The sequence below is a fragment of the Sarcophilus harrisii genome, chromosome 1 (genome assembly GCF_902635505.1).
Source record: "Sarcophilus harrisii chromosome 1, mSarHar1.11, whole genome shotgun sequence".
NCBI lineage: Eukaryota > Metazoa > Chordata > Mammalia > Dasyuromorphia > Dasyuridae > Sarcophilus > Sarcophilus harrisii.
In genome coordinates, this window is record NC_045426.1 from 278,017,284 (window position 1) to 278,040,128 (window position 22,845).

Consider the following 22,845-nt stretch of genomic DNA (forward strand, 5'->3'; position numbering starts at 1 on the left):
AATTGTACACTGGGAATAAATGATAAGATACACAAAGTAGCCTGAAAGGTTGGGTGCAATTTGCAACATAGATTTGTCCTTTTAAGAAAATCTGATACACAGTCACTCCCAAACTGAAAAGATATATTTGGAGAGATGGTTTGCATTACTTTTGGAGTTTTGGCCTTAAGACTCAGAATACTAAAGTGTTTGTTTACAAATACTTAGCTAAAGGGAAAGAGTTAGGAGCCATTTCCATTTGAAGATCCATTTTTTTTTTTTGAGGGGGAGAGAGCCATTTTTAAAAAAGAAACTTTTAAAAATGATTTGCAAACTAAATTTACTAAGCAAATAGGATTTCTTTCTGTCCCTTATGCAACAATACAAATAATCTCTTCAGAGTCCAAGGAGAATTGTCTTTCAATTTCTTACTTGACACTAAGGTTCTTTTTCTCACCACATTAAGGCTCTTTTTTTCACCTTCAGCTCTTTGCAGCTCCACTCTATGATCTTGGTAGAATGTGAGAGGGGAAGATAACTCAAAATGTATGTATGGCTTCAGTTGATCTGTAAAAAGGAGATATAGAAAGGTATTTACAAAGGTATGCAATGTTAGTGAGTCAGTCAACTAGCTGTTAAGTTGATTACCATATGTCAGCTTTGTGCCAAGCCTGACCATACAAAAAAGGGGACAAAAAATGTTCTTCTTCTCAAGAAATTCAAAGTCGAATGTGGGAGAGAACATACAAAATATACACAAGATATAAATAAATCAACCATAGAACAGCTATTTATTTTCTCCACACATGCAAAAAAAGAAATGCTTGACACAAAAGACTCACAAACCGGCAATAATAGAAAAAAGTAAACAAGCTAAACTACCATTATACCCTAATAAGAAGTTGAGACATAAACATAAAAAAAAAAAGTAATTTTCAAAAATCATCAATGGGCATTTTGCATGTCACCTTAGTTCTGCATTATCCAGACAATTGCTTAGTTCTCTGTCATCTGACAAGCCAGGAAAGTGATTGGGTTTATTTTTTTGCTGGTGGCATCCTCTTTGATATAGATCCCAGTCAGCTCTAACTAAGGGACTCAAAATCACTTGAATTCACAAAGCTGACACTAAAACTAGAAATGCCCGTTTTAGGATTATATTCATCACTTATACTCAGTAAAGAATTACAAAGCAGAAAAGGCAGCTAGAGTTCTAAGGTCCAGATCCAGTTTACATAATCAGGCCCTTGCTTTAGCTGCCAAGTCTTCCTAGACATTGGACTGAAAAGAAGGACATGATCCCTTTTGCACCCCTCATTGGAAGCACAGAATCAGAAAGGAGATAGAAGCTGTCCCTTTAACTGATGCAACATCAGAACCCTATTCTATTTCCATTGTTATAGGATAGGGAGAGGACTAAGGTATCACCAAGAGTTTGTTGTGTCATACTACAAAACCATGTTCTCTCAACATTTTCCTAGAAGAACAGGTTCAACATTCCACAGAGTTTGCTCTAAACAGAGTAGAGGGGGACAGTCTCCTGTTTCCTTATCCCTTCATACCATTACATTTGTAAAGTGTATATGACCATGCAAAAGCAGATAACCTCTTCTCCTCCACTTCCCTTCTTTCAATATGAATCATGCATTACATGGACACTATAAGGGAAAGGAAGGTGGCTAGAATAGTTGCATAGAGTACAAATCTGTCAAAGCCACTAGGTGGGGCTCCAAACTCAAACCATACCAACTTACTTTCACCGTGTATGTGCTGACAGGAATCATAATTTTGGCTTATGGGCACTGGCTCAAAACCAGAAGCTTTTCCCAGATTCTTATCTTTTTGAAGGAGCATACATTAATTCCCTCAACAACCATAATTATCTTGGCTTGTTTCCTCATTCCATTTATTTCCTCATTCTCTCTTCCCCACTTTGGTGTGAGCTCAAAAGGATGACTCATACTTGGATTAAAGTAAATTTACTGAAGCAAAATTGAAAAATAAAAGACAGAGGGGGATAGAATTTCAGAGCAGCAGCACCACTCATGGGCAGGTTCTGGAATCTCATTCCCATATCTTTTGTGCTCCACTTCTATTTGTTATCATAGAAAGGAGCATGCCTAAAAATTTTGTGCCAGTATTGCTTGGTTAAAAAAGGGAAAATCATCTGACTAAAGTAGCTTTTCCTCAAACCCTTCCTTCATAATTAACCACCCATCACCTAGCCATCAAGCTCATTTCTTCGCTATTCAGTGACTGGTTCCCTGTATTATGTTGCCATCAGAACCTTGACGAAATGGTGTCTCTAATTCAAAATGAAAAAGCAACTACCAAGCATATGCTTTCATCTCACAGATCCAGAGCTAGAGATTTCCAATAGAAAGAGATGAAAAAAAACCAAAACTTTTTTTTTCTTTTAAAAAGTCTACTAGACTTAGAAGTTCTTAAACTGGAGTTTCTGAACTTTCTTTTTAAAAGTATTTTGATAACTATTTAAATATAAATTGATTTCCTTTGTAATCTGCACTTTTTTAAAATTAAGAAATATTCTGAAAAAGTGTCATCAGTTTTACCAAACTGTCAAAGGGATCCATGACATATATACACAAAGGTAAAGAAATCTAAACTAGAATTTGTGACCTGTTGGATAGTTGTTCTTTATGATAGCTGAGTCTTTGCCCCTTTCTCCCTTCCTCCTCTTTGGCACCTACAGTAAAAAACAGGGATGAGACATCTTGTGAGGAGATACTGAAACACATTGTACATATAAAACAATAAAGCACTCACTTAAAGCCTTTCCTTTTCTTTAAAAAGAATTTTTTAAGTTAACATTTACTAATCCCACTTTCCTTCACAATTGGAAAGAAGAAAGAGAATCTTTGTAATATGCATAGCCAAACAAAACAAATTCCCATATTGGTCATGTATAGAAATATACATGTATATACCTCCCTCAGGAGATGGGTGTCATGGTTTTGTATTGGTCCTTTTGCAATTATGGTTGGTCACTGCATTGATTAGAGTCAGAAAGTCTTTCAAAAGTGATTTGTCCTAATAATAAATGCATTGTCTTAGTTCTGCTCACTTCTTTCTGCATCAGGTCATACAAGTGTTTCCAAGTTTCTTTGAAACTAACCCTTTTGTTATTTCTTATGACACAATAAAATATTACATTATATTCATAAATTGGATTTTGTTAAGAAAAATAGTGAACTATTGTTTCCATCGTATTCAACTCATACCTGTGCTTTCTGTCTACTTATATTATTTCTAACTGTCCTAGTAGAAAGCTTTTAGGAGTTTCAAGTATTATTTTTCCATGTAGGAATATAAAGTTTAATTATATTAAATACCATATGATTTCTCTTTCCTATTTACCTTTCTATGCTTTTGATTCTTTTATTTGAAAGTCACCTTTTCTATTCAGCTCTGGTCTTTTCATCATGCTTGAATGCTTGAAAATCCTCTATTTAACAGAGTATCTGTTTTTCCCCTGAAGAAATATATTCAGTTTGTTGAGTAGGTGATTTTAGGTTGTAATTCTAGCTCTTTTGCCTTCTAGAATATCATATTCTAAGCCCTCCAATACTTTAATGTAGAAACTGCTAAATCTTGTTTATCCTGATTGAGATTGCATGATATTTGAATTGTTTCTTTTTGTCTGTTTACAATATTTTCTCCTTGACCTAGGAGTTCTAGAAGTTGGATATAATATTCCTTGGAGTTTTCATTTTTAGGATCTCTTTCAGGGAATGCCTGGTGGATTTTTTCAGTTTCTATTTTATCCTCAATTCTAAAATATCAGGGCAGTTTTTCTTGAAACTTTCATAAAAGATGATGTTTAGGCCCTTTTTTGATTAAGGCTAATAGATAGCCAAGTAATTCTTAAATTATCTCTTCTAGATCTATTTTCTAGGTCAGTTGTTTTTTTTTCCCCGTGAGATAGTTCACATTGTCTTTTATTTTTTTTCTTTCTTAAAAATAATTTCTTGATGTCTTATGAAGTCATTAGCTTCCATTTGGCCAATTCTAACTTATAAGGAACTCTTTTCTTCAGTGGATTTTTGAACCTATTTTTCCATTTGATTAATTCTTTTTAATAAGTTCTCTTCAACGAATTTTTGTACATCTTTTTCCATTTGGTCAATTCTGCTTTTCAAAACATTCTTCTCTTTATTGGATTTTTGTGTCTTTTTTTTTTTTTTTTTGTCATTTGGTTTATTCTGTTTTTTAAGGCACAATTTTCTTCTGGATTTTTTTGGTGCCTTTACCAAGCTGTTGACTCTTTTTTCATCATTTTCTTGTACCACTCTCATTTCTCTTCCCAATTTGTCCTCTATTTCTCTAACTTGATATTTAAAATTATTTTCTAACTCCTCCAAAGCCTGGAGTCAATCCATATTATTTTCTCTAAGGCCCTGCATGTAGATTTGACTTTACTGTCATCTTCTGAGTTTGTGTTTTGAACATGCTTGTCACCATCGTAACATATAGTCAGGATCTTTTTCTGCTGTTTGTTCATTTTCTAATCTATATCTTGACTTTCAACTTTATGATAAAATGGGACTCTGCTTGCAGAACTGAGGGAGCACTATTCTCAGCCTCAGATTTTTTGAATAGCTATTTTCAGAGATAATTCCGGGAACCAGTTCTTCCAAGGTGGTATGATCCAGGGAAAGGTGTATCCTGTACTGTACACTGGTCTGTGAGAGACTACAAGCACTCTTTCCCACTCTGTAACTGTGCCAGGATTCCTACTACATTGAGGCTGCAAGCTCTAAAGTTCTAGTGCTCCTCCTTGTCCTGGGACTGAGACCAAAGACTGCAATCCAGATCCAAGTATGGGCAGTGCAAAAGAGCCCGCCCCCTGGTGGCAAAAAAGGGACTCCTGTAATCCCCTTTTGACCAGTTGCCCAACCCCTTTATAAACTGTGGGCTGAGAGGAATGGGGACTGTTACTGCTGCCACTAATTCAGTCACTTCTAAGGCTTGTTCCTGGTTTACTAGGACTGATGTGCATTGGGATGGCCTGGGCTGGATTGTGTTCCACTCTTGCACTGGTAAAATAGAGCTTTTCTGCCAATCTTCTAAATTGTCTTAAGCTAGAAAATTGTTTCACTCCATCCTTTTGTGGGTTCTGGGCTCTAGAATTTATTTTAAGCATTATTTAAAGGTATCTGAAGGGGAATGGGAGAGAATTCAGGAGAGTTCATGCCTTTTCACCTCCATCATAGCTCTGCCTTCCCCACTACCATTTTATTATAATTATAACTTGGGATTTTGTGCAGGGAAGAGAAAGTGACTCCAGTTTGGAAGACTTAATTCTGTACTCATTGTCCTTGATATATCTTTATATATAAAGTATATGATATATACTTTCTAAAAGCTAATTCAGTCTATCTGATAATCAGTGGGAAGCATACTGGTGGAGCCTAATGTGTGACAGTACTAGAAAAATCCAATTCCCTAAGGTCATCCCTAGAAATCTGAGAAGAATGGCGGTCAATTGACTCTCTGTGAGTGCATGTTTAAGTTAGCAGAGAAGCCCTGGAGGCAGTACTACCCTTGAATAAAATTATATTTGTGGTTACTGAAAAACTTCTATTTACTTAATAGAAGCTTTCAAAACTATGTTCAGCCTTTGAAGATGCCATATTATAGAATCACATAATTTTAAATTTGATCCAAGGTTTTTAAAAACTACAAATATAAATTCATTCAAACTTCATTTATTTATTCAACAAAAATTAAGTTCCTATTATGTGTAGAGTATTGTGCTAGGTACAATAGGAAAAGTACAAAAATTAGACTAGTTACAATAGTCCTTGCCTCCATGGAACTTACACTACTTGTTTAAAAATATTTAGGTCCCTATCTTTTTTAAATAAAAAGCAGTTCTTTTGTATAATGAATGACTCTGTACTTTAATGCTAATGGTGTAGAAAATTATGAGATAATTTTGAATAAGCATTATAACTAGATGTATAATTGTTTAACTTGGTACTGTTTGCTAGAAATGATTTGCAATGTATCCCTGTGATTTTTTTTGGTGTAATACAGATACTATACAACAAAGTGTTTTATAACTCAACAATGCTATATAAATACTATTACTATTATTGCATTACCAAAGTTAGTTTCTGAGTTATCATAGCATGGGAGTGACTTTGAATTCTAGCCATATTTTGTCAAATGGTGAGTTCTTGTCTCCAAAACTTGGATCTTTGAGTTTAGATTAGATTACTACTATTATTTTGATTACTATGGTCATTATTACTACATTACTACCAAAGGCACATTACTACATTATTACTACATTACTACATCACTACATTACTACATACATTACTATATACATATACTACATGTATATTTAATCTATTCCAATGATCCAGTATTCTATTTCTTAGGCAATATCAGATTGTTTTGATAATCACTATTTTGTAATGCTGTTTGAAATCTTGCACTACTTAGATCTATGTTTATTTATGTAAAATATGTTTATAATTATATTCATATAGTCTCTGTGTTGTCTTGGCAGGAAGACTCACAAGTATTTTGTATTGTCTGTAGTTATTTTAAATGAATTTTTCTCTTTCTATCTCTTTTTGCTGCATTTGTTGGTACATTTGTTGAAATGCTGATGATTTATGTAGTTAATATCCTGCAATTTTGCTAAAGTTGTTAATTGCTTCAATTAGTTTCTAGATGATTAAATATATCATCATATCATCTGCAAAGAATGATAGTTTTGTTTTCTTATTGCCTATTTTAATTGATCTTGAATTCTCAAAAGTGTTAGTAGTTGCTTCTAGTACTGGCCCAATAACAAATTATACTTCTATGGTCCGTTTATCACTCTCTGACATGGTATGGAATTCAGCTTCTAGACTTCTGGCACACACTGTTCTGACCTTTCAAAGCTCACAAGGTTTTAATAATCTCAAATTCTCTCATTAAAGATTATGAACAGATACAATAGAGACAGAAGCAACAGTATAGTCATGTGTTTTTGGATTACATAAAGGCTTCCAGGGATGACCTGACAAATATTAAATAGCTAACTTTTTGGGGGGAAATGTATGCATGACACATTTAAAAGTTTAATCTGCATTATTAACATTTTCTCCATTACTTTCTTAAGTCTTGATAATCAATAAAACAATAAATCATATACTGATTTTTATAGCACTTACTAATTTCTGAGGTATAAATGCTCACCCTGAATATGTTATAATCAGCATTCACAAGCATGCCAACTATTTATATAACACAGCCTTGTTTGGGCTACAAAAGCCTGAGGCCTCTCTTCCCATCTCCCCCCCCCCAAAAAAAAATCCTAGTGTACTTTCTTCCTTGGACATAGATAGACAGAAGAGAGGAAGCAAAAGAGGCCTGCTTTACCTGTTTATACCTTTTGAATAAGGCTCAATTCAGACTTAGAAGCTAATCAATAATTTATCTCAAGGTTACTAACCAGAATTACAGATTTCTGCCTGTGCTCCAGATTCTGAAGTAAGGCCTTTCCATCACTTGTCATCATGTTTTTTCAGGGTTTGGCAGCAGTCAGAGCATTCTCCAAAGATGAGACTTACTTTTGCCAGACCCCTGTCACATTTCCAAACTAAACATTTTTTTTTATTCGAGAGGAAGAAAAGTACTTGCTCTTGGAAATCATTTTAACTTAATTTTTTTTTAATTAAAATTTATAGCATTCCTAGATAGTAAACAAATAAGAACCCCAATAAGAACAGTTGAAAGATACAAGTTCAGTTAATATTTTCCTCATCAACAGAACAAGAATCACTTGACTTTTGGCATACCTTTAGAAAGCATGCTTAGCAGAGTTTCTGGCACATAGTAATAATCAATAAACTTTTATTAAGCACCTATAATGTGCCAGAGCTGGGAATACAAAAAGAGGCAAAAGGCAGTCCCTCCCCTCAAAGAGCTCACAATCTACCGGGGAAGACAACAAGCAAACAATGATGTGAAAACAAGTTTGATACAGAACAAATATTGTTGATCATCCTTCATTTTCAAAGGGGACCAATGACAGCATAGGATGCTATCATGACTCGTGCACGAATTGGATTTAAGTAAAGCAGAGTGACACAAATCTTTTGGTCTCACTCTCTTTCAGAGTCAAGTCCAGTGACAGGACAAAAGTTAAGACGAGTGGTGATGACCTGAGATAAGTGGATGGCCTTGTGCCTTCAATGTCTGAATGTAAGTGCTATGCAGCCTCTGCTTCAGCTACTTTCATGAATACTGGAACAAATTGTTCTCATCTGCCCATTCTGCTGGAGAAAATCTTCACATGCTAGACATCTCCTTGCATCACTGATTTGTTTGAGACCCATTGGTTACCTTAAACCTGATTTAGCCCATCAGCTGAGGCAGTTTACCAAGGTATGGCTGCTACATATACTTTAAGGATTGTCCTTTTCACCTATTCAAGATAAAATAACTTGCTGATTGAGATAACTAATCTTTTTCTTGGTTTGATTATTATCCTAATTCACATGAGGCATGGAGTGGGGGAATGGGGAAAGAGTATTACTCCTAAGTGGATGAATCAAAACCTCTTGGCTCTTGCCCAAGCACCTTTCTCCCTGAATTATTTCCCCCATTTCCTTCAAAATGTGGTTAGACCTTTAGATTTAATGCAGGGTACATTGCTGCAGTATTTATTTAATGAACCAACTAGATGGTACAGTGGAAAGCCCTGGGGCAGGAAGACCTGAATTCTAATTCAGCCTCAGATGTTTACTAGTTGTACAAGTAGGCAAGTCACTTAACTTCTGTCTGCTTCAGTTTCCTCAATTGTAAAACAGCACTTAACTTTCAGTGCTGTTGTGGGGATCAAATGAGATATATAGTATAGTGCCCAGTATACAGAAAGCACTTATTAAATGCTTGCTTCCTTTCTTTGAGTTAAAGACTGATAAAATTTCCAAGATAGATAAATAAGACCCAAGGACTGACTTTAAACTAAAATACTGCCCTAATATTACTTTTTAATGTGTATTCTAAAGAGAGAAAGAAACAGGAATATGGGGGAGAGTTTCAGTATGTTTCCACATCCCTTAAATTCTTAAATTCCAAGAAAAAAGTAGTCTATACACACTCTCCATTGCCTCACTTCTTACTTAATATCTAATTCCTTGTAATCTGTCTCCCAAATCCATTACTATGCAGAAACCTCTTTTCTTGGAGATGCCCATCAATTTAGTTTAGTCTAACTCCTTACTTACATCACTAATAAATGATCATCAATTTATGTATTAATTCAATCAAGTAATATTTACTATTTAATTTGGCCTCTGCTTGAACACTTTCAATATAAGAATATTCACTAGTTATCTAGATTTAAAATTAGAAGGGATTTTAAAGACTATCTCATTCAATCTCTCTATTTTACAGACTAGGAAACTGAGGTCTTGTTCAAGGCCACCCAGATAGGGAGGAAGTGTTAACAGCAAGTTTTGAACCAGGATCTTCTGAGAATAAAGCCACATGTTACTTTTTATTATTATATCACAATGGCTCTTATTACTTATTGTTCAAAGTTTCTTCCTAATATTGTGCCAAAAACTCCCTTAGATCTCAGCATGAGTCTCCTGACTCCCTTTATACTACTACTCTATACTATACTCTACTACTCTTATCACAACATACTACTTCCTTATAGTTCTTACCTACCATATAAATTATATAAGATATAATATAGATCAAAGGGTAATATTTGATAATGCTTTATAGTTCACAAGGCATTTTCACAACACTATGATGCAAGACAGGTTTTAGAGACATTCAGTGATTTACAGTCATGACATTTGGCACAGCTGGAACATAAACAAAGGTCTTGTCACTCTTTTTGCTCTTTTAACTATTATTACACATAGTATCATCTACCCTGTGATCTAGATTAGATATTAATCCATTGTCCTCTGCTCAAGGGCTAATGGGCAGCTAGGTGGTGCAATAAATAAGAGCATTGGGCCTGTAGTCAGGAAGGTCTGAGATCAAACAAAGCCTCAGACACTTCCTAGTTGTGTGACCCTGGACAAGATACTTAATTCTGGTTACCTCTGTTTCCTTTTTTGTAAAATGAACCATAAAAAGAAATGTCAAAACATTCTAGTATCTTTACCAGGAAAATTCCAAATGGGTCACAAAGAGTTGGACGTAAATGAAATGACTGAACAACAACAAAAACTGATGCCTTTTCTTTTAGGTGTCATAAAATTCATGTTATGGAGATATATGAGGTATACAGAAACTCTACAAATGAATTATTCAGTATTATTGAAACAACTCTGAGCAGAGTTTTGTTGATCTAGAAAAATAATTTTCAGGTGAAAGGAACATTGAAAATTTCATAACCATGATAATAAAGCTTTTGTTACTTAGAATCTGATTAAATACACAGTCCTCTATTTGATACTGATAAAGCTTCATTCTGATTTTTGCTTAGCAGATAGTAACCTAAGGCAAACAAACTGATGGAAACAAATTGTTCAGAAGAAAAAATGAACAGGAACATGAAATCCATGTAGCATATCTCTGATACTTCTACTTGTTGAAATCTTTTCCCTCCTTCAACTCTATTGGAACTTCTTTTTTGCATTTATTAAGTTATAAAATATGCTTATATGTATTCATGTTATATTGTTTTTAGGAGCAGGAAATGTATCTTGCCTCTGTGTGCCCTGAACTTAATACACATAGTATATGCTCAGTAAGGTTTACTATATTCATAGGAAATTAAGACTGCACAAAATAAGAAGCTTATTTGGAATAAATTTAAGAAGACTATGGCAGTATTATCTAGCAATCAGTTTTAAATCAAGGGTGAAAGAGTCGACTTGAAGTACCCATATTCTGTTTTGTTTTGGAAGCACAAAATAATTTTCCAGTCATGATGTCTGTCTAAATGGAGGCAGGCTGCCCAATTCTCCCATACATACTCTAACGAAAATTTGATATTCTCATCACATGAAATAATGATCAGAAATCTAATGAGAAACTATATTAAAGAGGTTTTTTTCACTTAGGCCTGAAGCTGGCAGTTCATGGGAAAGGGGGTTGCCAGCAAAGCTGGCTGGCAAAAGTAAATAAGCCTATAATCTTCCTGTAAGACTAGAGAGGTGCCACAGACAGACGAATCATATAGGCTTTCTGTCTAGATCTTACAAAAGTAGAGGTCTCTCCTGAAAAAGCTCCAGGGTAGTTGTAAACCCATTTTGAGGGGCCTTTGGAAAAGCCAGAGAACAATGCATATGTGGGAATAAGTTGTAGAAGTACAACTCGAACAGGAACACTCAGTTTTCGAGTTCCTCAGCAGTTAGTAATGTCACAGAGGGGCCTGAAAATCCAACAATCTGAACATCAAAGGAGGACTAAGGATATAGAAGGGATCATTTTGTATATATCACTGATGGGTGGAGTAGAAATGCTGAAGGATTGCCTTAAAGTTAAATGTTAGTTAAAGTAAAATTTTAATTTTTTACTTGTTGGAGATCTTTCTTTTCTCCTTAGATCCTACCATAATTGTTCCACATCTAGCACACAATTTGTCTTTTAGGGATTCATGAGAATTACTGAAGAGTGAAAATATTTTCTAAGTTATGATCTTATTGTCCTGTGACCTAGAATTCTAACCCCAAAGTATTTTTTCATTATGTTTGATTTTTTTTGTTTATTTTTTGTTTTTTTTAACTCATTTCCATTCTTTGTTCTGGGATTGGAACTTTGTGCTTAGATCAATTTTCTCCAGCACTTTTGGATAGGTCTGATGGGTCAGGTTTAGTCCTAGTCTTCTATAGTCTGGATGATTCTGCTATTGAGATACTGAGGTATCCCTACTCTCCATCCCACCTCAACCACACACAAAGATGGGTCATATCCATAAGGTTTCCATTATATACAAATGTATAACTTCTTTGAATTCTAAATCTTCTTAGGTAAATATTATCTTCTTGACTTTTCACTTTCTCCTTTGTCCTTCCCTTACAAAACTCTACTTTTCATTCACACTGTGAACTCTAATTCTTTGACCCCTCTATCCTCTTCCAGGTTATTTCTCCTGCTCTAGACACTCTCTTGATTCCATGACAACAAATTTAACTCTATATTGACCTTTTTTATTGAATCCCTATCTTCCTTACTATATCATTGATTATGCCCAACCAAGACTCAGACTTGAATCAGTCCCATCATACATATGTGCTGCTGAATAAAAGGTGGAGTAAATCACAACTATTATGGCTGGGGGTTCATTGCAAATTTGTATTATACAATCTAAACTGGGCCCTTATTTCTAATAGGTAATTTTACTATATTTTCGTTATCAACTCACTATCTCACTCTCCACAGTACTTCTTCAGATTTTTTTCATCCCTCCTCCTACTCTCTCAGCTGAAAACCTTGCCTTATATTTTACAGAAAATGAGATCACCCTCTGTAAACCTCTCCTCTTTTTTTCCTCATTTCCTTTCACTTAAATGCCTTCTTCCATTGTCTCTTCCTTTATCCTTGTCTCATATGATGAAGTAGCTGTATTCCTTGGCAAGATTAATTTTCTACTTGTTCAAGCAATTCTTTTCTGTCGCCTACAATAGAAATTCCCCTCTATTATATTCACTCTTTTACTTATTTATTTTGCTGAGGCAACTGGAGCTAAGTGACTTGCCCAGAGTCACACAGCTCGGAAATGTTAAGTGTTTGAGACCAGATTTGAACTGAAGTCCTCCTCCTGACTTTAGGGCTGGTGTTCTATACACTGTGCCATCTAGCTGTCACCTCTTTCACTTATTTTCAATCCTTCCCTGTATACTAGGTCATTTCCTAAGGCCCACAAACATGCCCATGTTCCCCCCACCTGAAAAAACCATCCTCACTATCATCCTCTATTTCTTCTGTTCTTTGTAGCTAAAAACGACCTTTAACAATAGGTTTCTCCACTTGTTCTCTTCTCAAAACAAAAACAAAACTTTTGTAATAAATGAGTATAGTTAAGAAAAAACAAATTCCCAAATTGGTCCAAAATCATGGCCAGTTTTACTTCTCACTCTCATCAATCCCCTCAGGGATGTGGATGGCATTTTCCATTAATGGTTACAAGTCATAATTTTAAAGAAGTTTGAATATGTTTAGGAAAAATACTTGGTAACACAAAAGTATGTTTTCTTTTAATTTTTTTGCAAGTGTATATTGCTATACATTTAATTTCTTACCGTTATACATGTACATTCACTTTTTATGTTTCCATGTGAATCATGTTGGGAGCAAAAAATCAGAACAAAAGGGAAAAAATACAAGAAAGAAAGAAAAAAAAAAGAACAAAAAGTAAAAATAGTATGCATCAATTTGCATTCAGTCTCCATAGTTCTCTCTCTGGATGCAGATGGCATTTTCCACCCACAAGTGGATATTTTTAATAAATAGAAATTTATGCTCTTAATGAAGTCTTAATTAATAAGACTTAACCAGTCTTAAAGAAAATTAAATATTTATCTATATTGCCAATTGGCACTTTTTCAAAATGCAAACTGGTTTAATACAATAAATCTTAGCTCTCCCAAAATCCCCAAATCCCTCTAGTGAAGAGTTGTTCTGGGGAGGACTACTTTCTAGATAGCACCCTGGAGGCATAGGAAGAAAGCTTTATCAGCATGATGTAGAAAGAGCAGGAACAACTAAAGGGTGCTGGTATAAATTAGAATCATTTCCAAGGGAAGAAATATCATGTCACAGACCAGTGTCACCCAAACCATTAAGCATACAAATATTAGAATACCCATGATTGGTTAGCTGCAAGGAATTTGCTCTTACCTAATTTTCTTTTATCCAGAAGCCAGATATAGGAGTAGAGGATAGAGCGCAGGGAATTAAATATTTTGCTATCCCTAGTTATAAGTGATATGTTCCTATGGATTAGGAGTCATTCCATAACAAAAATATTGGGATGGGGAAGCCTTGAGAAGAATTTATATACAAAATTAATAGAGCTATATATTTAGCTCCATATTATTTTTTTAAAAAGCTATGTGATTGTAACATGCTTAATTTTCTGGATGTATAAGTGCAGTGGAAGGTGACATGAGAATTTATCTCTTTGCTTTAGGACTTTCAGTTAACCTTGCTTACTGCCAATACTTGAGTATTGGTATTCTAGTATATAAGTGTATAAACCATTTCTTAAGTTTTGTCTTCTGGTCTGTCTCCTCACATCACTTACTGTTCCTTCCATAAGACAGAGGAGGAGGCAATATGTTAACTTATTTTACTGGTTTTGTCAAATTAATGTGAAAAAGTTATTACCTCTGGGCTCTCTGAATTTGAAGAGTGAAGGCAAAAATGTACTCACACTTTCCCCTCCAGGTTATGTATAGATATTCTTTTTCTCCTTGCACTGGAGAGTTCTACTTCTCCCATCAGCCCTTTTGACACCACTTTTGCAGATTTTTCTCTACACGTAATTCATGGTATAGAGGGAGAAAAATGAAGGAGGAAATATGACCTGACAACCCAGTCTCTTTCCAAATATCAATAATCATTGACTCACTTTAGTATGAGAGCAGAAAATTTTCACTTTTACTCTGCTTTAGGACATTTATACAAAATATGAAAAAAAAATATCAATAAGATTCTCATTTATTCAAAACCCCCAGCTAGCACAGTATCCTATCATGTTAAATAGAGGGTTCAGATCTCTTTTTCTACAAACGAATACCAGTTACTATTTGTCTCTTTTGCTACCTCCATTCTCTTTTTTTTCCTTTTTTTTTTCCCCTGAGGCAACTGGGGTTAAGTGACTTGACCAGGGTCACACAGCTAGGAAGTGTTAAGTGTCTGAAATCAGATTTCAACTCAGGTCCTTCTGACTTCAGTGCTGGTGCTCTATCTACTGCACCACCTAGCTGTACCCCCATTATCTTCACAAATAATTAAATTCACAAGTAAAAGCAGATATAACTTGAGAAAGCCAGCTTTATTCTATTTTTTAAAGCCAGTTTTATTCTAATTAAAACATCAAACAACAACTTTAAAGAACAACCACCACCACCAAAAAACAAAACAAAATAAAAAAAAACCCACAAAACAAAGAACCTTCTGGATTAGACTTATCCATCCTACCATACATAAAGGGAGATGGAAAAGAAGGTAAAAGACATTTCATATCCACATGATATGTGGAAGGGGAAAATTCATACCTCATATTCTTGTCATGTGATGTCATATGATGTAAGCATCCCTCAGTGGACAAGAATGCCAACAGTCATTGTGGAGTCCAGTTGTACTCAACACCAGCCACAGCCAATCACCTTTCTTTACTCTGTTACCCCAGTGACCATTTCTTCTGCTCCCTTCTCCTTCAAACTGCAATCACAGCATTCTCTTCCCAACAATCTCTGTGCATATCTCCTGTGTGAGTCTTTCAGTCTGTGCTGGAATAGATAGTAATAAAGAATTGCATCTGTTTGAGACTACCAGAAACACATGCAGATAAGACTTTCTGATCCTTGTCTCTATCTTCTTCATATGAATCAGTCTCATCAGAAGCTGGCTCTCCAAGGAAACCAAAAACTTTGTCTTGTCAGAGTTTAATTCTGACATACCAAAGGTTAAATCTCTACCCAGTGGTATACAAGGTGCTGGAAAGTACCTTTTTAGAAATTAAAGGAAAACAAATCCCAACTTTTTGAAAGAGAAAATATTGGAGACTGGTCCTGGTGAATGAAAGAATAAATTTATGCATGAATGGAAAATCTTTTATTAAGCACTTACTATATCTCATGTATCATACCAAGTCTAGGGAAATAAATGTAAGCAAACTAAGAAAGTGCCTTATCTTAAAGAGCTTACATTCTAATGGAGGAATCAGCACATTAAGGGGATCTATAAAAGAGTAGAGGTGAGAGTGGAAGGGCTATGTATGAAATTTGGAAAAGGCCCAGAAGTGATATGATAGCCCAGTTTGGGGGCAATATGCTCATCTAACAGAACTCAGGGTACCAGGGAGGGTTTCAATCAATCAATCAAAAGAGAACAGAAAGGAAACATACTTGAGTCAGAGATAGAAATGCTTTGGGAGGCAAAGATGATTCCAGAGAATGGGAGAGAGAAGTGCATATAAACAGGAAGTGGGATAAGCTGTTTACATTGCAGTTCTGTTGGGTAACATAACTACAATAACATCAAAAATAATACCTAGAATTTATAGAATAAGGTTTGAAAAATGTTTTAAATGTTTTATCTCATATGATCCTCTCAACCCTATGAGGTAGATGCTATTTTTGTACCCAGTTTGTAGATAAAGTGAGGTAAATAGAAGTTATGGTGATTTACCTAGCTAGGATCACACAAATTTGAACTCAGGTCATTTTGAGTCTGAATCCAACAATGCATTTACTGTACTACTTAGCTTTCTCTAGTTTAGCCTGTCTTTAGTGGTGAAAAATGGTAGGGGGGGGGAGGTTAAAGGAAGCAGGGGAATGTAGTAGTTAGTCAATGTGGTTATATAGTGAAGAGCAGGCATTTGGAGAATATTTTTCATAGACAGCCCCGTGACTGATAACAATATTTTTAGATAGATATTTTGCTATGCCTGGTTACACACACATATGACTTAGCAGGAAACATGATCCCTGTACCCTTGAAGAATTTGCAAGCCAGTGGGAAAGCTATATACATATTGTCAGGACCTTCATGTCAAGACTATTCCTTTTTTTTCTTAGTATTAGGAGGCATTTTGTTTTCCAGAGCCAAGATCCAGCAAGCAAATGGTGCAGAGAACTTGGCATAACAATATAATACTTTATGCTCATTCTCTGGATGAATTCTTCCTCAAGTGGCTCAATTTAGTCCCAGCAAGATTTACAGCCTCATTGTTGCTGTTACCTCTCACTACTATGGCTCCACTCACTGTTCATTTTCTTGTGTAGCCACAAGCATATATATCAAAGCTTAGCCTCAATGCCTAAGGTCTGCTTGTTCCTAAAGCAGACCATGGAATGCTTTGCCTCCTCCTAGAATTTATAGAATAAGGTTTGCAAAGTGTTTTAAATGTTTTATCTCATATGATCCTCTCAACCCTATGAGGTAGATGCTATTTTGTATCCAGTTTGTAGATAAAGTGAGGCAAATAATAAAGAGCTTACATTCTAATGGAGAAATCAGCACATTAAGGGGATCTATAAAAGAGTAGAGGTGAGAGTGGAAGGGCTATGTATGAAATTTGGAAAAGGCCCAGAAGAGATATATAGACCTCTGTTGACAAGATAATATATCTGTTTTTTAATGTGCTGTCTAGATTTGACGTAATTATCCTTTTAAGAAGCATCTTTTAATTCCATCATTGCAAATTGCTTCCTGCAATGATCTCTGAGCCCCAAAATATAAAATCTGAAACTGCTTCCATTTCTTCTCTTTTTATTTGTCAGGAAGTAATGGGACCAGTTACCAAAACCTTTGTTTTTTGTTTTGTGTGTGTTTGTGTATTTTTTGTGTTGAGCTTCAAGACAACTTTTATAGTCCTCTTTCACTGTCATCAAGAGGCTTCTTAATTTCTCTTTACTTCCCAGATTGCTTATTAAAGTTTTGTGTAATCTATGACTCAAATGTCATTTACATGGTGATCTCTTTATGGGTAAATCTTGCTTGATTACTCAACACCTTAGCCTATTTGAGAATCAGAGATGTCAAGAGCTTGGGAGGAGTGAGCCTGGCCTTTTGGCTTCAGGGTTTTGATAAAAAGTACATACAGTTCCAGACTTTTTTTATGTCCCTGTTCTCTGAGTGAAGAGATTTTTGGGAAAATGTAGGTGAAATTTAGAACTTTTTTAGTTGAGCCCAGATAACTTACTCCCAATGGAACAGCTCATTTACTCTGAGCTTTATATTGTCTAGTATATACTCATCTGTATGCTTTCTTTTATTTCTGTTTGCAGTTGACAAGAATAAATAGGTTTATTTGCTATCTTTGTCCTTTGTGGGAATGGCATTTAGTGGGAAGTAAATCTTTGGAAATATAGTTTGGGGCACTACTTCTTTGTTAAGGATAGCAACCAAAAAGCTCATCTTGAACCTAAAAATTATTTTCTCTAGACTAACAATATTTGGTGGGAACAGAAAGATGTAATTCCAATCTAGCATCCATTTTTTGAGAAGAGCAGAGTAGTCAACCTCTGGTGCCAATCTCTGTCTTCTCTTCTAGGTGGGAACAATATCTTTTTTGGAAAAGAGTGGGTGGAAGGTACTCTAGAAATGTCTATTCATGCTTTCCTGCAAGCCAAATCTAGGCTGGCCATATGGATATATATAGGCAACACACATGTACCTCTTTACACTTGTTTGATTCAAGGTACTTGGACTTTTATTGTTAGGCTCCAGAGGAAAAATTTAAAGAATTTTATCCTCCTCATTCTCCAGGATTGCAATCTGGATGTCAACTTCAACTTTTCTTTTATACCTTTCCCCTCCCCAGTGTCAATGGCACCAATTTTTTTTTTTTTCTAATCTATAATTCATAAGGTCTTTAGTATACTGTCTCTTCTCTCCCACAATACTGCTACCCACCCTGGTTCTGGCCCTCATCACCTCATACCTGTACTTCTGTAATATAGTCTTCTGGATGGTCTTTTGCATCAGGTCTCTCTCCACTCCAACCCACTTTCTGTTCAGTTGTCAAACTGATCTTCCTAAAGCACATATCTGACCATGTTATCCCTCATCTCCTCCCCACCCCAAACTGTGCCATCCCCATTCAATAATTTCTTGTGGCTTCTTATTACTTCTAGGATAAAAAGTCCTCTATTGGGCCCTTTATAACCTGCCTCTCTTACCTTCCCAGTCTTATATTTTACTCAATGCCATATAATTTGTATTCCAGTGACACTGGCCTCCTTGCTGTTCCTTCCTGGCTTTGAATTTTTATTAGTTGTCCCCCATTCCTAGAATGCTCTGCCTCTCATCATTATCTCCTGGCTCCCCTGGCTTCCTTCATATCCCAGCTTAAGTTTTACGTTCTACAAGAAGTCATCTCTTATTTCCTTTAATGCTAGTCTCTTACCTCTGTTGGTTACCTCAAACTAATATGAATTATTTGCTTGCACATAGTTGTATGTTGTCTTCCTCCTTACACTCTAAGTTCTTTGAGAACAGGAACTGGCTTTTAACCTTTTTTGACATCCCTAGTATTTTGCACAGTACCTGGTATATAGTAGGTGCTTAATAAATGCTAAGTTTACTATTTAAGAAAAGGAAACTGGATAGGAAGGATAAATGGAAGATGTTTAATTTTAGTCACTTTGATTTTGAGGTTTATCAGTGAAGAAATGGAGAACTGAAAGCATGAGACAGGAGTTTAGAACATAGATTTGAGTCACATCTACATAAAAAGAACAGTTAAAGATGCATGAGATAGGAAAATGTAGATAAAAGCACAAATCCCCAATCAGAAAGATTGAAATAGGGAAGCTTAAGAAGGGGTCAGCAGAAAAAGAAAAGAAACAGAATAGTGTAGCTAAAAGAAAAAAAAAATTACTGGATCCCTGAAAAGGGTCAACATTCCACCCAATGGTACAGTATGTATAGTGAAAAGACTGACTCTAACAATCAAAACACTGGATTCATAATCTCATCTCTGATGCTTCTGTGACCTTTGTTGTCAAGTAGCCTAACCTCCATTACCTTAGTTTTCATATCTGTAAAATGAGGCCCTTTTCAATCCTACATTTGTGATCTAAAGGGAGATCATGATATACGAGGTTTAGCTTTTGAAGGAATATATCGACTACCTAATAAAACAATCGAGTCTTGATTGCTTTTAATTGTATATTTTCTTAATGTTTCTTCACAATTACCATCTATTTTGGGGGTGGGAAGGGGGAGTGAGGGTAGTTCTGGATTTTTCATTGATTTCATTGATTCAGGGAACTCCCAGCATAGAAAACACCTCTATGCTCTCCTACAGTGGAGTAACCCAGAATTCATCTGTTTCTATCCCAATGGCCTATTAAAAATTTGAAGGCAGCAATCAAATCTCTTCTCCAAGCTGAAAAACACTTGTCATTTCCTTCAACTTTTTAAATATGATTTCCGAATCCAACCTCTGAGATGCCCTACTCCAGACACCCCCTAGTTTGTCCACGAGCTTCCTAAAAGTTACTGAATTTCAAGCTGGGATGGAATTTAAAGATTCCTCCCTTGTGGCAACTGGGGACCTAAGAGATCCTTTTTTCAGACTCTGCCTAACACAAAACGCAGAGGAAATCAATTGTATTTTAATAAATTATCAAAAAAAAGTTTAAGTTCATAAAGCCTGGGTTAAGGATTTCTGCGCTAGACCAACTCTTTTGACAGCTGAGGCAACCGAGCACGGCACAGGAATCGGAAGACGACCCCCTCCCCCCCCCGCGGAGAGTGGGAGCCCTAACTCTGACAGCTAAAGTCGTTTCCCTCCCGGTCCCTTCTCCCTTTGCCCTCGTTCTTTCTCCTGTCCCTTTTCCCACCCGATGACCCCCGATCCTGACTTTGGTCGGTTCTAGCCCTTCCCCAGCTACCTTGGCCAGAGAGAAAACCCGGAGAAAGAGGAAGAGCCCCGGGGCGGGAGAAGGAGGGCGGGGCTGGGGGTGTGGCGCGCCAGGCAGCCGGGATTCTGGTGCCTGTGATCGCGCTCAGCCGCGCGAGGGGGCCTACGCGCCTGGAACGCGGACGTCAGCGGGGAGACCGATTGTTAAGGTAAGTTAAGTGCCCGCGCGACCAGGGGCGGGGCCAGAGTAGACGGGGGCTGCCTCGCGAGGCGCGCGCGCTAGCGGGCTGGCTGGCTGGGCCGGCCGGGCGCAGGGCCCACGGAGCCAGCCGTAGACCGCTGGGGAACGGATTGACGCATGCTCCTCCTCCTGGCCTGGGAGCGCGAGCCTGGGTCGGGTGGGGTGGCGCGCGGCGGGAGCGCGCCGCTCCCGCTGCTGCTGCAGCAGATTTAACATCATCATCCGGGCTCTGCGAGTCTTGTGACCTTTGTACAGGGAAAGGCGGCCGTGGGACTTAACCTTAAAGGTCACACAACCTCACCTCCACCCTCCCCAAGTTTATCTCCTGTCACTGCTGACCCCGGGAGTCCCAGGCCGAGCTTCACTCGTTTACGAGCTTCAGTGCCCGACTCCTTGCCCCTTCTCTGGTCGCAGCCGCCGCCTTGGTCGCCGCCGCTGCCGCCGTTGCCGTCGCCGCCGCTGCCGCCGCCGCAGCTGCTGCTTCTCCGTTGCCGCCACTTCCGCCTGAGCGGGAGAATCAGCGCCTGCTGCCACTCTTCTCCAGGAGTCCTCCATCGGCCCACCACTGCTCCGCGCCGCACGCCAGTCCCACAGGAAGCATGTTGCCCAACACCGGGTAAGGGCCCGCTCGCCGGGCCAGCCCCCTGCCCACCCTCCGCCGCGACACGGACACACACAGACTCACGGCACGCGCGGAGGCGCACGGGTTGCCCGGAAATAGACCCACGGGAGACACAGGCGCCCATCATGCCCCACGGACACAGCCCAGAGACGCACCGCAAAGGCACTACTCACGCAGACGGCGCAAATAGACACACGAACGCACCACAGAGACAGACAGTACTCGGAGACACAAGAGAAACAGTTCGAACCAGTCTGACCCCCGACGCCCACAGACATACCCACAGACACATGCCCTGGCTGGACCCCACGGACCATCCCCTCAAACACAGACCCCTCTAATAGGGAAGGACGGTGACTTTTTTACAAAGTCCCCTCTGGAGGGGCAAGGTCCCGCCCTCCAGAAGGGGTTACTTTCCCCAGTCGGGACTAGCTTTTTACAAATCCTGTTCCCAGCTTCCCCCCAAACTGAGGCTTCTGTGTGACAGTGACTTGTACTGTTCCTTGCCCTACCCCCAAACGGAGAGGAGGGTAATGTTCACAACTCTCTTACGGAGTTACAACTCTGTGTGATCCCCTAAAGGAAGCGACTTTTTCCGAAAAAATCCCCATTATTTGAATACATTTTTTTTTACATGCGCTCTTCTCCAGAAGGGAATCCGGTGTATAACTTTTTTTTTTTTTTTATTGTCCCACACTCTAAATGGAAGTTACTTTTTAAATTAACTTTAGGGGTAAACCCAGGAAATCATGAAAAGACTTATTAGGAATGAAGGGAGGAGCTTAAGTGTTGCTTAAAACTTTCAAAAGTTTAAATTCCAATTCAGAGAACAAACTTTTTTTTTAAGAGATTCCAGAAATTTCCTTTCTGTGTTTTTGGGGCCCTCCCCTCTGAAGATCTATCAGTATTATTGGTGATCTTGACTAGATAAGATAGCTACTTTGCTTCCCCCCCCCCCTCAGGAAAACTGTGAGATCTTTATTTAGGTGAAAGGTTACTATAACTACCAGTACATACACGAAATTATTCATTGTGATCTCTTTTTTTTTAAAAGACCAGTGGCCATCTATCTAATTGACCTATTAGTTTCAATCATTCAATTTCTGAATAATTAAAAATTTTTTCTTAAGTGATTTAAAACATTTTTATTTTTTAGTTATTTAAAAAAATATGAAACATGTAAGCTTTAGATATTGTGCCCTGAGCTAAGTGTTTGATATGTTTACATTATTGTTAAAATAATATGATTTTGAGATATATTGTGGACATCTAGCACTGATTTGTTTTTTAATATCTTAACCAAGTTCCACAAACATCCTTGGTTTTAGGATGAAGTTTTAATTTTCTGTGTTGATAATTACTATGAACTACTCTTGGAACATGGGAAAGTTTATTAGTTATACAGAATAATTAGATTATTAAATTCATAGTCTATAATAATTTGGAATTCTCTTGTGTGCTATT

The 22,845-nt window shown here is 37.2% G+C and overlaps 2 protein-coding genes across 3 annotated transcripts in view; one reads left to right on the top strand and one right to left on the bottom strand.

The window, feature by feature from the left end:
• Positions 1-468: 468 nt before the first annotated feature.
• LOC100923753 (methyl-CpG-binding domain protein 2-like) lies at positions 469-21,522 on the bottom strand. The gene is made up of 4 exons (XM_031942966.1): positions 18,593-21,522; positions 15,201-15,434; positions 2,620-2,686; positions 469-546 (listed from the first exon to the last, which is right to left on the bottom strand). The coding sequence occupies exon 1, from the start codon at positions 21,506-21,508 to the stop codon at positions 21,047-21,049; it is 462 nt and encodes a 153-aa protein (XP_031798826.1). The 5' UTR covers positions 21,509-21,522; the 3' UTR covers positions 469-546; positions 2,620-2,686; positions 15,201-15,434; positions 18,593-21,046.
• HSDL2 (hydroxysteroid dehydrogenase like 2) overlaps positions 21,173-22,845 on the top strand; it is a 41,413-nt gene continuing 39,740 nt past the window's right edge. The window contains exon 1 of one of the 2 annotated variants that reach the window (XM_031942953.1): positions 21,173-21,375. In XM_031942953.1, the coding sequence (XP_031798813.1) occupies positions 21,359-21,375 (17 nt within the window). In that variant the 5' untranslated portion in view covers positions 21,173-21,358. The remainder of the gene's footprint in view (positions 21,376-22,845) is intronic. The other variant, XM_012542724.3, reaches the window with a different exon arrangement.